Source organism: Zootermopsis nevadensis, unplaced genomic scaffold, assembly GCF_977971745.1.
Source record: "Zootermopsis nevadensis isolate Lab colony 2312 unplaced genomic scaffold, Znev_1.0 Znev_ptg000029l, whole genome shotgun sequence".
Lineage (NCBI taxonomy): Eukaryota > Metazoa > Arthropoda > Insecta > Blattodea > Termopsidae > Zootermopsis > Zootermopsis nevadensis.
Window position 1 is genome coordinate 10,839,088 of NW_028259161.1, and position 17,748 is coordinate 10,856,835.

Sequence of the window (17,748 nt, forward strand, 5' to 3'; positions counted from 1 at the left end):
CACGCTCTTATTGTCAAGTGAAGGACTTTTGTTTCTCGTGCGCTAATTATCCTTGATCCTTGTATAAGCTACCTACAGCAGCAGTCATTAGCATTTGTCTCTTGCAGGCGTTAAAATTGTAGACGCATTCGGACTTTGCTGAGCCCATATGAACATCGCCCCGCTTGTCCGTCTGTCCTACGCGTGAAACAACTCGAGAATCATTAAACCAGTTCTCATTAAAATTTATATTGGAAGATTTTACGAAAAGTTATTTAGTTCTATTTTTGTTTCGATCGGATATTTTTAACGACCCCTTTACAGAGGAGCTTAAATAATTTTTGAGCTATTTCGATATGACCACAGATGATATTTACTTTGTTCTTCTTGTTATTGCGGTTATCTGAGAGGCAGAATCTTCCGTGACGACATAATCATCCAGTTATACACCCTGCTCACGCAAAGGATATTGTCCGCAGACAACACTGACATCGCTGTAGATATTCTGAAAGGTCAAGGTAAAATTTCTGTGAACGCCCAGAACTTTTACGCTATGCGTACTCTCCCAAATCTATCTCAATCAAATGGTTGGTATTATGGCTTAGTTGAGCTAACCCACGACTCAACATTTGAGCCAATATTTTGCTGCTGAAGGGCACATTGAAGACAATTCATCTAGAACCGCATAGTCACATTAAGAGTGCCGGCATAAGGTTAAACAGAATCTTTGAGCCTCAGGGGTTTTTTTTTTTTTGGGGGGGGGGGGGATATGTTATGTTGTGAGCCGAAAACTTATGTACATGAAACAGTCATATTCTCAAAAGCCTCAAGTAGCAAGAAGACGTGCATACGTGCGCAAGTGAGAATGTTATAATGTTGCAATATTCTGTCAGTCGACACACATGTCCACTGTAACCGAAACAAAATTTCTAAGGATGGTAGTTAACAATGTGTATCAACCGATGTATCATATATTTTTAGTGCTCCATGATGACAGAAACTGTCAAAACATGCTGTATAATGTGGTGCATTTTTTGCGTGTGTTGACTGAATGCAAATATTTTATCTGAAAAGTATTCCTCACAACAGGATACTAAATTGTAAACAAATTTGTGAGCCCTGCTTTCCTCATCAAAGTAGGGAGGGAAGTGGGCCGAAGAACAGTGTTTACAACAAATCATTCTGTCGGAAAGCTTATGTGTGATATGTCATATCGTTGCAGATGTCCAACGCGAGTGAGTCCGCAGGCGGGGATAAACCCAACTCTGGCTCGGGGTGCCGCCTGCGAGGAGGCAGCACTTCGTCCGGCAACAACTCCGCCACGCCTCCCCACCAGAACAACAGGCAACAGCAACAGCAACAGCAGGAGCAGTCGCCCTCAGGAGGGCAGCAGCAACAACAGGCTCCGCTGCAGCGCCCGAACAAACCGTGTTGCTTCTGCTGGTGCTGCTGTTGCAGCTGCTCGTGGTGAGTTATTATCGTATTCTAGACTTGATGCAAGAGACTAGGAATAAGTCATTGGTCACCCCCCCCCCCCCCAATATGTTTTTATGTCATTTCTTAGTCTTTAGTACTTTGTTTGTTCGTATTCGTAGCTTTTTATCTCTTTTCTTTTTCGTTCTTTAGTACTAGTGTTTATAATTGCAGGGCATTTGGTACGTATCGTTGTCGTGGACGTGAACCACTTGATACAAATTTTTGTACCGAAATCAAGACACTCCCTTCGTATTCGGAGTAGCTGAGCTCAGGTGAAGCCATGAAGAAACATATTTCATACTCTAGAAATGTAATAATATTACGAATTTATAACCTGGCCTTAAGTAATTGAAAGAGAGAATCCCTAGCAATTTCCGTAATTCTTTGCTCTGTGATTGATTGAATGTGTTGTCGAGACCTTCTTGAATGCCATTTTGTTCAGCTGCAGAGTGCTCTTGTACCTGTGTCCACTTGGTGCACCAGCGTTGCAATACCCTTACAAGTGTTCTTTGAAAGCCAAATAACCACGTAATTCTCTGGGACTTGTTTATGTCCTTCGTGTTTTGCAGTACGCACTTGAAAGGAGAACACCTCAGGGTCATAGCCACAAATAATAGGAACGCCATAGCTCATGTTCCACCGAACTAGCAGGTCACAATTGCAAATAAGATTGTGTTAACTGCTTTGTTTGCATATCTCGCGAGGTTGGAATTGAATACTTTATGCCTCTGCATTAATTTTTATTTAGTAGTAATTGATACTTAGATAATTTGACTACCCGTTCTTCAAGTGCCTGAGCACTGCGGGTCCCAACTTTTCGTTGGCTTTGATCTATAGACATTTTGGTAGGACTCCTTGGACGAGGTTATTCGGTAGTTTTAAGTGTAATTTAACGGATCTCGGTCTAGACTTTGTTCTGTATTACCGGCGTAAGTCATTACAGTTATTGAAATTTTCGCACAGAGACCCTCTACCCTGACAGGGTTTTGGCTGGTTTTCTTAGTCCCTTCTGTAAATGCAGGGTTAGTACCACAAGTTAGGCCACGGCTGCTGCCCGAAATATTCTTTCCAGTTAATTATTCATTACCACCCTACCTTTCGGTTCTAGCACCTGACAGCATCGTTCTTCTTTACATTGCACCAGCGTTTTGGCCCCTCTTATGTGGCTTCTAAAACATTATTGTGGTAGTGTTTAAACTGATTGTTAATCGTTGTGCACTGGACGTGACCAGAATGAGCTGATAATTTTTGTATGCTAGTGCCGTTCTTCAGCAGTGATATTTCTCTTGACTGCAAAGATTCCGTGGTCTGTGTCCATAGTATATTGAGCATTTACAGAGTTACTCATATTGATTTAGTTTGCAATGATGAATTGATTAGGTTCTTCTTGCAGCTGCAGTAAGAAAAGTTTGTCCTTTTTATAACATACTCAGTTATACGAGATATTTAGAAGAATGCAAAATTTGTTGTCAACTATCTGACGTGTGGATGTGCTGTTTTGGATATTGAATATGTTTTAATTTTTGTCCGGAGGCAGAGGATATTTCCTCTAGTCTCTGCGACCAAACCGGCTCTGGGGACCACCCATTCTCCTATCCAGTGGGTACCGGGGTTCTTTGCCGGGGCGTGATGCTGACTACGCTGCCTTAAGTTTTTCTTCTGGTTCAATGAGTCGTTACTTAAAAATTAAAATACCGTTAAATATCTTGAAATATCCATGACCTTCTTTATACATCTTTCTCAATTTTTCAAATCAGAATCTTCGTATTCGGCTTTATACAACATCTGCAGTTGAAAAACTGTCGTTAAATAACCAGAAAAACAGAAGGGCTTTAGTGGTCATATTGGAACATAGAGAAGGTCAGTGCTTCTCTTTTACATAAAGTTTATATTGAGGCCATTGGAAGAACTCTTTCTTGGCACGCTTGGTTACTTTTGTAATTGCAGTTTGTTTATTTGGACAGAAGCTTTCTATTGATCGTTCCCGATGTACATCTATTTACATCTCCATTAGTCTGCTAGTAAAATTTAGGAACTTTATACACATATCAAACAAGAAGGAAAATGTGCACGATTAAACCGTACTAATGGATCCTTTGATTTTCAATATTATGCTGAATTTAACAGGTTCATAAATTAAAGGCTTGTGCTCAGAATCAATTTACAACGTTAAGTATTTGCATAATTACGTTCTGCAAGCTTTACTGTAAATATTTGGTTTTGCTATTAATATTTAAGAGCATACATATGTACCTGATTTTAGCCAGCGAAAGAAAGCGGGGGTCATAAATGTTGAATATAACTCAAATTCATGTTTTATCGATAAATGGGCTTAATATATAATTTCACAAAAGTCCGGCAGAGATCTGGAGAGTTGGTCGCTAGATAGGCAAAAAAATGTGGACGAACACAATTTCACTGTATAAACCATTTGAAACCTCTTTAATGTGCTTCATTCGGTTGCCATATAACTGTGTGGTCTATTTCTAATACTTTTTGGTAATCCACTCTGTTGTCTTGTTGTTAGTCTTTTTATCTCATCCATTATCAAGTCGAACACTTCAGGTCATGAAAAACTTCCCTCTAAAAATTTGGAAAACTTTTGTTTTCTTTTTTCCTTTTGTTTTGCCATCTGTGACCCAACTATTTTCTAATTTGCCCTTTCCGTTAGACCTTTCTATGTATTTACCCCGTATAACGGTTTCCAAATTTCATGACTGTTTATACTATCACATGCCTTCTTAAGATAGTTTAAAAACCAAACTCATATTTCAAATTTATATATTTTTTATAATGTCTGTCGCATTGCAAAAATTAAATCAACCGGAGACCTGTCATCTCAAAGACCATACTGTTTTTCCATCACTTACTTTTTATTTGTTCCTCAGTTCAAATTTACGATTAACTCATACGTACATTCTACTATAGAAGTACACTTACTTTAATCAGTATCCTCGGAATTTGAAAACTGCAAATACAGCAGTTACTAATCTTTTGAAGCCATGGTTTCCGAATCGTCATATACATATTAAATGTACTTCACACAAAGTCCTTCTCTCAAAACAACCCATACGTGAAATGTGCGTCAATGAACGTTTCGCGAGCTATTTATTTGATTGTCAAACATTTTTTCCACGTCCGACAGATCTGTGTCAGGTCCTGTCTCGCTGTTTTTAAGGCTGACAAAATGTTTCCATCCATATAAATAATATTCCCGAACAGAATGGTTGTATAATAAATATTAATTTAAATTTGTTTTTATAATAATAGTGACATTTATGTTCCCATGAGTTATGCGGATTAATTTTGTTGTTAGTAATGCCATTTATGCTGGTTATCAAGAGTATTTCTTTTGATTTTGGAGATAATTTGGAAGTGGTATTCGTCGTGTTTGTAAGGCATAGATCAATTTATTTTATTTTATCTCCGTTTAATACAGAGTTGTGTAACTTATATTATCGTCTGTAGATACTGTAACGCACAGGTTACAGCCAACAGTCGCCCAGCCACTCATGAATTTCCCAACATTTTATGGAACCCGAAGGTTCATTACCGTGTTCACAAGAGCCCACCACTGGTACCTATCCTGAGCCAGATGAATCTAGTCCATACCACCCCATCTTATTTCTCCAAGATCCATTTTAATATTATCTTCATACCTACGTCTAGGTCTTGCTAGTGGTCTCTTTCCTCCTGGTTTACCACCAAAACTCTGTATGCATTACTCTTCTCTCCCATGTGGGCTACATGCCCTGTTCATCTCATCCTCTTTGTCTTCATCTGTCTAATTGCATTTGGTGGTAAGTATAACGTATGAAGATCCTCATTACGCAACTTTCTCCAGCCTCCTGGTAATTCATCTCTCTTGGGTCCAAATATTCTCCTCAGTACCTTGTTATCAAACACACAAGTTAGAATTATAATAATATTTTACAATTTTGAACATTATAATTCTGTTTCTTGTTATTGCTTCTTGGTGTAGGAATAAATGGTAAGTGAGAATCGTTTTCGATTTTGTAGTTTTGTTCCGCATGGCTGTTGTAGTGGGTAGATTGTGAAATTATTGCTCGATTTCTTATTGTCGTTAGTTTTGTTACATTGTTTTTATAATTAACTGTAAGCCTCCTAGTTTGTCCGAGACATGCGGATGTTTTCAATGGAATTGATTGGGACTGTTTTTCGTCTGTTTAGTTGGACGAAGCTTTTAGTACCTCTACACCTGTGAATCTAGCTACAGTGTGATGGTTGTAAGTTTATTTTGTTTAATGATTATCATCCTGTAATGGATCTGCGTATACCGTGATTTGTATTTTGATGGCAGTTCTGTGTATTTGTTTCTTATCCAGATTTTGTTCATAAAGAAAATCAAGGTATTCTGTTGAAAAGTATTAGATGTTTTAAAGACGCAATATACATCTCATTGTTGTACTCAGTATAGTGAGACATTATTAATACGGATACTTTCACTTATAGGCTTTCTGTATGAACATATTAAGATGTGATATGGTGAAAACATTCAATAGAAACATGACGTCTTTTTCATATCCGTTTTAGTTTCTACGAATATCACTATGATGGAAGACAGGACAGAAACATGGCGTTTATTTATTTGTCAAGTGAATTTTGAATTAGCCCATCTTACTACGGCGTATGTATCAAAAGCAGATTCATGATGGATTTAAATGTTGCGCCCCTTTGGAGAAATATGAAACTCTCTATTATGTTTTAGGAAGATACAGTGAAACTTCTCTACGTTTTTAGCTCCTGTTTCTTTTGACTATGGTCAAAACAGATGGCAAACCTTCAGCAAATCGACACATAGCTAATGGATGACAGGCATTACCCTTCTTAATATAGAATGCCAGAATCCTCTCGCTTTGTAGAATACCTCAAGTGTGCTACATTTTCGGTACGTTGCCTTTTTGTAAATTACACGTAAATTTGAAAATAGACGTCAGAACTGACTGTTAGCAAAAGTTACAGGCATAAAATTACATTCTTTGAGATAATCTGATTTCCTTGTAGTTGTAATTGAAACTAACTATCGTCTCTGCCCAGTGTGTGGGTTGTCTGCTTCATATTCGGGAAGCCCCGTTTCAATTATCTCCGGAGTCTGGGCCTCTAATGGCCATTAATTACTGGCTGTTTATTTGTATACCATTTTAAAAAATGCTATATCAACTGCATATGTTTAACGTGAAATTATATATGTTATTATATTATATGAAATAAAAAATATGTTTAACGAGCCTCTGGAAGAACCGGACGTGAGACATTGTAAGATGATTTCACAGACGTTGCCTTGATGTATTGAGATAAACAGAAGGACCTCTCAGGACAATTGCCGTCCCTGCCTAGATTGGTAATAACTTTTGAAATATCCATTACACTCGGAGTCTGTAATTAGCCACGATTCCAGAGTCCATGTAGCAGACAAATTTGCTCTTCATATAAGGATAAGGTAATGAAAACAGTTAATGTAGCCCTCAGCGTATCCTTTTAGCTACTGCCTCTCCTAGCAGCTTAACGTACGAAAATTTAACTTACTAAAATAGCTTTGAGGCGCTGTTAAACATGCACCAAGACCATAGTCACTCCGTTTACATGCGAAAGTATTGGTGCCAAGCTTTTCGGAAGCCTGCTAATCTCCCCAAAGTCTGAACTCCTTATTTGTTTTGGGTGTTGTATATTGCCTGTAGCTGATATTTCAGCGCTGTCTTCGTGTTACAGATCACTTTAATGACAGACGTAACCAAAATAAATTGTTACCGATGACATTAGTATGGGAGTGTTTGTATTACTTATAGTTTTCTAAAGACGCTTTCAGTAGTTCAGTTATTTGTAATTTACTTAACGATGCTGTTAGTAGCGCACTCGTATATAGCGTCGAATGATATGGTGATTAATGAATTGGAAATGATTTGTAAGGAAGCGGCCGTGGACTTATTTAGGTTACTATCACAGAATTTACTTATATAGACTGTGGGAGACCACTTGTAAACTCAAGTCAAAATAACTAGTCTCCTAGCCGAGATTTCAAACAGGTACTTTCTGAATACGAAGCGGGAGTGATACTCATTCGACTTCGACGTTCGGTGGAAGGAAGTAGAACCAACCTCGAAATGTGTGTTAAATATCCCTCATTTATTGGAGAGAGTTCATCAGTTGCGCAGTGATCACTTCAACCGTTCCCATAGACCTAATCGTAAACAGGAAGCCCAAACTACGAGTAGCAGGTAGATACGAACTTTTCGGAGAAGTTACTGCTTCCATCTTCAGAGTTGAAGTAGGCAGCGTGTTTCTCCGAAACTTCGGCGTATCTCGGCGTAGAAAATCAGAAGCTCGATTGAGTAAGAAGTGATTGCTGCTCGAAACTAGTGGGAGATCAGTGTCGTTGTGTCAATCATACCAACCCCCCTCGGGGAAGGAATGACGATGATAAGTGACGCGCCAAGTGTAGATTTGTGTTCAGTACATACGACCATTGAATAAGATCATGTTTTCATAGAGTCCGGGTTTGTAGGAACAGAATTACTACCTAGAAGATAACGATAAAGATAGCTTCATTAGACTTGGGAGTTTTTGGTTTCTAGCAACTATTCTTGCCGTCCTTAAGGATATTATGTGTAATTGAGTTTCGAATAGTTTGTAATGTTCTTTAATATATATCGTTTTGAAAATGGTAATTCATATGGTGTAGGACAAAATGATGTGTCTGATGTATTGCCACCATGGAGCGCTTTATATTATCATATATGTATATAATCTGAACCAGCTTGAGGGATGGAACTCTAAAACTTGCTGGTGGACAAATGAATAATTTTCATATGCTTGTAAATAAAAACAAGATGGATGTGGTCAAAGTGACCTGCTGTCAGTATTAACGAAAAATGTGAAAGGAGAGTGCAAATAGGTTTGGGCACAAACAGATACAAAAAGAACTGGGAATTCTGAGAGGCAACAGCCTGCAATCGACTTTTCAATAAATATACGAAAAAAGGATAAAACAGTGACGTGGGTGTTTAGTATGTGCTGCCTCTTTGCGGTAAGAAGATGAATCTCGGTGTTGTGTTTGTTTTCCCTTCGACCTGAACGCTCTCTGCGAGAGTTTCCCTCAACTAAACGAGCTCTCTGTTGGGTACTTCGGTTAAAATCGATTAAGAGACGTCGAGTTTGTGAGAAGAGAGAAGCCTTATTTTGGGAACTTGAGATGAAATTGCTAACCGCATGGGAGACAGCGGTGAAATCTTCGTTCCCCTAAAATAATTAAATATAAAAGAGGAATAGAAAGGATTAAAATCGACTTTGTCACACTTTTTCTCGGGTATGAAAATGTCCTAGAAGGTATTCGTCGCAGAAAAAGGTGTTGTTTTGTTAAATATTACTTTTTTAGACTATTTTTGCTTGATATAAATGCAAAAACTGTGAGATTTCTGCATGCGTGGTCTTGCAAATTTGTAATTTTGTAGCGTTGTGTTTTGTTCATATCAGACTGAAAGTGTGTTCCAAACATACCAGCGATTCAGATATCCTTAAAAATTTTCCATGTCTGAAAATAATACAGTAATCCATGCCGTCCCAGATTATGCAGGTTGAATACCCTCGCAAAAGGCGCGACAGTTAAGCAGACATTTTTCGCTCAAGACAGAGCGTGAGGAATATGTAGAAACAAACAAAATAATGGATAAAGTTATTTTTACATTGCTATATTACGCCTATGATGTTAAGATGACGCAGTGTTTTGGTTTCTGGTGTGGTGTTACTGTCCTGTGTGATCTGTGGTTGTGATCTACTGCTGGTCTGGTGTCCTGTTAGGACCTCCGACATTGCGGCTTTCAGCATCGCCCGGCTTACCTCCGGATTCACTGGCGTTGCGGCGTAATTTGGAGTTGTTAGAGGCTTTGTGGTTTGGCGTGTATTTGCGTGGCGTGAGATGGCTCCGCTCTGTCTTATTCTGATATGACTCAGTTGGCCTTTCCATGGCTAGTCTTGTGGCGAGGCTTGGCTTGACATTGGGACGCACTGTGTCATGAAACTCTGATATCTTGGAGTCACATTGTTCTAAGTCGCGATTCTCCCTGCCTCGATGGACGTCAGGTTGCTAACCGTGGCTTTGTCCCCTGTACACCTACGGACTTTGGCGCCGCGACGATAGGTGTCTCGACGATCGACGTCGCTTTACCTGTCTTTGAGTGTCTTTGCGTCACGTAACTTCGAACCCAGGACAGTTTTCGGTGGTATGGCGTTTGTTTCTATAGCCCTCCTTTTGAAATAAACGATTTTGGTCTTGACGCCGTTCTTTTGTCTTGCTATTTTCCGAGCTACGGAAACAATCTCCACTGGAAATCGAAACCAGAATAATTTTTCTGGTTTCTCAACTTCGAGACAAACTGCTTTGGTCCAGGCTCTATTCTTCTATCGTGCTTAGTTTGCGAGCTACGAGAAACGCCCTTAGCTAGAATCTAACTCAGGACACTTTCTGGAGGTTTGACCCTGATATGATCTCAAGAAATAAGCATGCCACATTTGGTTCTCATCTGTATGTCTGTATTCTAACTGTAGTTAAATAAACACACGGACCCACAATTTCAACTTCATATGAAATATGTGTAATCGAGCTTCGGCTTTAGATGGTTAATCTTTTCCCAGTTTTGTATTTTCGCCGTAGTGGGTCGGCAACTTCTCCGGCAGATTTGTTGCTCGGGTACTCTAAATGAGAAGCTGCAGGCGGTGTGCTCTGTCCTGGATTCTTCACGTATAAGACAAAGTTTGCTTCTAGCTTCGCTAATACTTCATATTTATGAAAGACGGACAACTTTCTTGCATGACCAATAAGTTGAAACAGTTATATAGTCGAAGTATTAAAAGTATTTAAATAGAAACAGTCAGTTGAGTGATATTTAATGATAAGAGGTCCCCTACTGAATGTACACTTCGTCGACGTGGAAACTAGTTCAGCAGAGAAAATTCGTGCTTTAGAGTTACCAAGTACCGGGTCTCCGAATACCTGGTTATACGTCGTACACAGTTAATTTATTGACGCAGAACACAGGTATAGAGACATACATATTTCTTTGTCCTCAATTAAATATGCTTGCTTACTCCTTCCTGAAAAGCCAACAATCACTCAGCTACCCAAAAAAAGAAGAAGAAGAAGAAACCTGAAGGTTCATTACCGTGATCACAAGAGCCGACCACTGATCCTTGTCCTGAGCCAGATGAATCCAGTCAATACCACCCCGCCCTATTTCTCTGAGTTTTAATGAACTAGCCCTACACAGGCTCCTTACATTCCACGTGCCAAATCTAATATCCATCTTCTTTCACTTAGGTCATTTCAAAGAATCCGTCCCAAACCGAGGCCCTGTGTAACATTTTGTGATAAGTTATTATTTTTACGGCGAGGAATTGTTGGCCCCACGCCCAACCACCGAGTTGGAGGGCCGCACCTTGTCGAGTGACAGTCAGTAACTGAGTTACACAGGCGACTTCCGAGGTATCTAGTCACATCAGAACCCTGATGATGGGGACAGAGTTTGTTCCCGAAACGTCGGTTTACTACGGTAACCAGTTGACGCGGCTGATTGCCCCAGAATATTTTATTGATTATACTCGCCGCGAAAGTCTCAAATCATAAATTACTTTTCTGTTTTACACATTTGGTTAACATGGTTTCTTACCCAAAATTTGCACAAAGGGATATTGAAATGAACCAAATGTAGTTGAGATAATACTTAAGGGCATTATAGAGAAACTAATTGTGATGTTACGTGATCAAGTTTTTCAAGAAAGACGATGCAAATTGATCGATTCGCATTACTATCAAGGTTAATATGGATTGAAATATTAATGAACCGTCCACTGGATATAATCATGGGTTATTGATAATAATCAGCTACGGTCACAATTTACAAGGCGTTTGTTGTACCTGCATATCTTTACTTATAGTGCGCCGAATCTAAAACTGCACCCTTCCATGTGAAAACATACCTCCTCCTCCTACAGATTACTTCCATGCTTTTCCCATAAGCGAAGGTCTATTAAAAGGTGTATAGTATTTGTAGTTTGGCTTGTCTTGTGCAAATACATTCACCGAGCTATAGGCCTCAATGCTGAGGATAGCTCCGTGGAGTTTTTTCTTGAAAGAGGGTCCCTTTAGCCGTCATAGGAAAACTTGCTTCAATAATACATGAGTTCCATTGCAGGGCGAGAGAGAATGCCTTTACTGTGCTAGTTTGTATTCAGAAGATTGACCTAGCCGTTCTGCTAGTATGAGTTATTAATGACGTTCCATTCATATACGGCTTTCTATGTTACTGAATGATGAAAGTGCGCCGGAGAGACTTGTTATTTAAAATTGATAATGGCGTGACATTGTGCACTCTTCAGATTTTGTGTTTATTCGAAGCTGTTTCGTCTTCTTTGGTAAGTTATACAACTGCAGAAGAGTTAGTGTTGTTACGCTCTTTGATACTTTATCACTGGAAAGTGATAAAAGAAAATTATAGCCTTACATTTTACATATTATTGTGTCGTCATTCTACGTACTAAATAACTCGCTTAAAATATTTATTTACGTGATGATTTAACAGCCAGAAGACCAGTCACAAACTAAGGAAAAGCAATAGAAATTGGAACAACAACGACAGTAAAACTTATAGCAATGGAAATACGAGTAGAATTAACAATAATATGTCTCCAAGTTCAGCAACAGTGACCCCCTGTCATGCTCGTTGCCTACATTTTTAGAAACGACATCACCGACATGAACTGGCGTGAAGAACACATAATTAAACCCAAGCAAAAGCTGTATCAGATATCTCACTTGTTTTATTTTCTTAAAGGTATATATAGAGTAATATGTGACAAAACTGAATTGTAAGATTTGAAGTTTTCACAGCGGTGAGTATGAAGATTTCTATCTTCTGGGTTGTTGCGCTGTGTAGTCTGGTCGATGTTAACCAACGTTTCAGAGGTCATACTGCCTCTGTCATCAGGGCGATGAGTATGAAGATTTCTGTCTTCTGGGTTGTTGCGCTGTGTAGTCTGGTCGATGTTAACCAACGTTTCAGAGGTTGTACTGCCTCCGTCATCAGGGTGATGAAGATTTTTGTCTTCTGGGTTGTTGCGCTGTGTAGTCTGGTCGATGTTAACCAACGTTTCAGAGGTCATACTGCCTCTATCATGGTGACGGACGTTGGTTAACATCGACCAGACTACACAGCGCAACAACCCAGAAGACAGAAATCTTCAAAACTGAATTGGCATAAAAAATCTGAGTAGGTGTATGCGCCGCTACCAAATTTCAGTGGTAGATCAGTAGTGATGCGCGTTATTCCTGTTAGATACGAGGAAGGGAAGGCAATGACTTGCTTCTTTAACAACTGGAGGGCATTAAGGAGGCCGAATGGCTCTACTGAGCAACCGAAACTTGAGCACAGTGGAGAAGTATTAGTGCGTGTCTATCAATAAGTAAAATCCTAAGATCCAGGTACGAATCCTAGTTTTTATTCGTACTTGCAGAGATAAGCAAATAAACTTTGAATTCGTCGGAGTGTTATTTCGACAATGGAAAGCATAGAGCCTGCAATGACGAATCCAGAGAATTAAAAAAAAAAGATCTTTCTGAATAAGGTTATCAAGTCAATTTGGTGGAATATGCTTTTAGTATCAATGAATCTCTGTTGACAGCTTCTTTCATGGTTTCGTAGAAGAGGGAAGGCAAGTTTTCCACGGGTGAGAATTTGATTTTTCTCTGTACTGTGGATGAAAATAAAGAAGTTGTTCGTAAGGCTTTATATAGAGAAATGCGTTCTGTACATTTTGCCGAACAAAGCTACATTTACGCGCGAGTAAACGCTGTATCGCAAGATGTTGAAAACTACCTGATTAAAAATAAACAAGCTTCCTCATAGTGCTGCTTTTGTATCGAGGATTCAGTTGACGGAGGAAAGAAAACCATTTTCTTCTGTTTATATAGTTTTTAAAAAGTAATACAGTGGACATAAGTGAATAACGTTCGTCGTCCTACAAATTGCGTGGACAAGCAAGTGACGACCATTTCAGTTCAAGTTGGGTTGCGGAAAAACATGGAATGAAATTAGAGTATGGACGAATTGTGCTACTTAACATGATCAAACGCCGAGTGCTTCTAATACGCTTTAAAATATCTTAAATTAGGAACATGCAGCACGGATAGGGGAGATGAGAAATATTGTGCATTCTTCGGAAGACCTAGCCCTAGATACGACATTATTAAAAGCTCCCCTAAGAAAGCAGGGCAGGAGGGTGTAAACTGAATTGGTCTGGCTCGGAATTAGGGCTGGTGGGTGGCTAGCTCTTACGGACGCGGTGTTAAACCTTTGGGTTCCGTACATTCTTCAGTTCTAGGCTTAAATAGCAACTTGAAGGTTAGCGACGTTGTCATTAAAATCTTCAACGCTCAGATATGTTTCGCATTTAATTTATTTGTGGTTTATTTAACGACGATAACATATTTCTTTAGACGACTATACACGCTCAGTTGTTGACACAGGTCGGACTCACTGTTCAGAACTATTCAGTTTTCCGCGGAGTTCAAACATTTTCAGTTATCTCCTTACACTTTTCAATTAAATCGTAGTAAAAAAAATAGTGTGCGGCGTGTACAAGAGTTTGTTGTTAAAGTGACTTCTTCTTACTCTTTTTTTTTAAATAATTTATTTCGTTATTAGATGAAGTGTGTAATATCCTTGAGGAATCTCCATACCTGATACAAATTAGAGTTTCACAATTAATATTAAGGCGAAGCCGATTGCATGTAGTCCGGCAAACTGGACTGAACGCTCCTGATTTTTACTTAAATACGTGCAGTTGTAAGTGAGCAAATCTGTAGTGACCAGTGCGAACTGTGTGAAACTTGAACGCTTGTAGCCACCTTTAGGGAAGCAATTGTTGATGGTTTTCCTTCTTCGTCGTGTATAACATTTCAGCTCTGTGGCAACGACTATTTATGAATTGTCCTATAACCGTAAAATAGCAGACCTACATAGGCTACATAGTTACCACCGTCAAGATGTCGCCCCATTTTGTAGGAGGAAAGTAGATAATGAAGATTTCTCATAATTTCCAGTTTCACGAAATATAATCAAATTAAGGGTGTTGTTGGATCCATCTTTTTAGTCGGAAGACTTTAAGGTACGAGACCGCTTGAAGATCTAGGTGTAGATGGAAAGTTAATATTAAAGTGAATCTGAAATAACTATAACCTTATGATGCAGGGAGCAAGCACCTCTGAAACGTCGGTAAACTTCTACCATACTACACGACGCATCGTGCCAGAAGGCAGTCATCATACTCGCCACCGTGAGGACCTGAATTCCAACCGAGAAAGCCTTTGCCTTTAATATCCTAGTCGCGAACCATAAGCTTGCCGATTGAGCTGTAGGCACGCGTGGAGGTGCGTTGATGTTTTCTGCGGGACAATACAATGACGTGACCCCTCTGGAAGCGAACAGTGTTTGAACTCGGATCGATATGGTTTTATATTGTGCCCTTAGCTTGTTCCTGGAAACTGGAACGACGTCTCGAGGTCTTCTTGGTTTCTTGTTCAGACATGCCATCTCGGCTACATACAAGGCCCTTTCTTCACTTGACTGTGTTTAGATTTTCGTTCCCCCTAGTTATGTCTCTACAGGCTTTTTTATTTTGCTCTATTTCGGGGGTATTTTGACTCTTTTCAAACCTCTGGCCAAATCCGCCCTTTCTTGTTAACCCGCGGGCCGCTTGGTTATAAATGAAGGCATTATCGAAAGACGATCAAAATATTTTGTCTTCCCGTCTCATTTCTAAGAACCCAAACATTAAAATATACGGAATAATTTTGTATGGGTGCTAAACATAGTCGCTCTCTGAGGCTTTGAGGAGGATATTTGGGCCTAGGAGAGAAGAGGTTGGGATATGGAGAAAGCTGCATAATGATGAGCATAAAAATCTGTACTCCTCCCCCAATATTATGAGGGTGATTAAGTCGAGAAGAATGAGATGGGTGGGGCATGTAGCGCGCATGGATGGGGCAAGAGGTGTGCACCGGGTATTGGTCGAGAAGCCTAAACGGAAGAGACCGCTGGGGAGACCTAGACGTAGATGAGACTATAATATAAAGCGGGATCTATGGGAGATAGAAGTTGAAGGAGACTGGATTTTGTTGGCCCAGGTCAGGGTCCGGTGGAGGTTAATTCGGTGATGAACCTTCGAGTTCGGTAAGCCATCTAGTTAGTTAGTTATTATCGAAATACCGTGACAGCTATTGCTGCAAACAGGGTCACATATTGCTCACTTCTCTTTTAAAAATCGGTCATTAGTGACGTTTATGACACAGCTTTTGATCCAGTAATTTGCAGTTTAATTCTATTGTTTCTATTCGCAAACATTCCTGCATGTGTTTATTGTTGAGACACGTCTTAGGTTTTGATTTTACGTTTACGTTCTTCATTAAGCTGAATAGTTGTCTACAGCAATGGTTACTGCCATTACTGACGACATTAAGAAAAAGCTATTCTCCGGGAACATGTGACTATTTTTCATCTTACACTGTAGCAGTATTGCAAAAAATGTGCTTGGGGCGCACAAAGGACATTGGCGGTTACGAACTCTCACTTAATTCCGTCAGATGCGTTGAGGTAATATTTTAAGTGTCGTTTCTCTGCAACTTATCTTGTAATACTTTCATATGCATATCTCATTTATTTTGGCTACATCTGTAGCCGTTCAGTGGAAACGAAAGACTGTTAATTATTCGTGACCGTAATTATTCGAGAGAATTAACTGTAATGGACTAACAACTTGCATGGATGTTTAACCATCCTCGCTTAAAGACAATCCATCAGTTTTCGGAACTACGTTCTAACGGAATATTCAAGAGGGCAGAAGCTGTACGCATTCTTATTATAAAATGATGCTGTACTTACCTTTCTTGGACGACTGGGTGCACATAATATCCCTGTGGGTTGGCGACTGATGATACTGCTCAGCGCATCACATCCTTGGTAACAGACGAAGAAAACCTCATAGAACATTCTTTGCTTTTCTGCTCATAAAGAGAGCACGGTAATTGTTGTTTATAAATTATTTTTGTAGAACTTGAAAGAAAAAAGTAACTTCAACAAAATAGCTGTTTATATTACTTTTTCATGAGAAGGAACTAAGTTTATCGGACCCCTCCGGATACTGCCTAATTCTTTAAAAGTGGATCCCTTTGCCATTCTTCTGCAGTTCAGCGAGTCGGAAGTAATTCATGTGGGATCTGCTCCAATTATTGGACTGTTTCTTGACCTCTTGGGAGTCCAGTGGTTTGACTTTTAACTCTGTGTGAACACACGATAATTCTCCAAACGAGCAAAGTAACCAATGACTTAGAGGCTAATGTCTTCCTTAAAGGGGAGTAAAACGACTTTTTCCATTAAACAAACGCCCAACAATCCTTGTTTGTGAATCGATTGTGTTCACGACATTCCAAGCTGTCGCTAGCACTGGGTTTGTGTTGGTTTGTTTCATGTAATTGATTTATGTCTAGGGATGTTCTGGTAGTGTACATGTTATGTATTTTACGAAGACCTTGAGTGAAACCCGGCCTGATTCATGCCGTTTTCTTACTATAGTGTTCAGAAAGGAATTATGTGTGTATTAGAAAATCGATACATTAACCGTTTAGTTATGTCAATCCAGTCTGTTACAAGACAGACAAACCGTGTCATTTCTGAACTGTCGGAGTATACTGAGCATGCATGCATAATTAATTTTATTGTGGGTGAATTGTTTTGGACGTTAGAAATTATATATGCATGCGTGACCTTTCGGAATCTGGCTGTATCTTCGTCGTCAGGTAGAAGTAAAGGTCGCTTTCACTGTGTGCTCGTTGCATGTAGGTGTTCTTTACAACTTGGTCACATAATGCCAGTTTTATTGTAACAGACACAGTGGTGCATGCAGTGCAAAGGACAGAAGCCATAAGAAATATTGTTCCTTGTTAACAGTCTGTGAAAGTCTGTTCGACTTCAAAAAAAAAATACTAACAACGTTTAGAAAGTGAGCAGTTTAAATTTCAAATGTTGGTTGTTTCATGGTAAAAAGTATTGGCATGAATATTATGGAAGTCAACACATTGCGCTGGGGAAAGCAGCATTGCATTAAATTGTTTGGTTGACGGGAATGTAATTTGGTGCTAAGTAAGAAGGGCTTAAATAACTACAGTTGACGTTTGACTTAAGCCTTCCTGCCTGACATTAAATATGTAATTCTTAAGCTTATTTTAAT

The 17,748-nt window shown here is 39.4% G+C and overlaps 1 protein-coding gene across 6 annotated transcripts in view; it reads left to right on the top strand.

Annotated features, from left to right (window-relative positions):
* Positions 1–17,748, top strand: part of Dhit (regulator of G protein signaling double hit) — a 179,302-nt gene that overhangs the window by 91,588 nt on the left and 69,966 nt on the right. For all 6 annotated transcript variants that reach the window (XM_087358092.1, XM_087358087.1, XM_087358090.1 and 3 more), the window contains exon 2: positions 1,202–1,446. In XM_087358092.1, the coding sequence (XP_087214218.1) occupies positions 1,202–1,446 (245 nt within the window). The remainder of the gene's footprint in view (positions 1–1,201; positions 1,447–17,748) is intronic.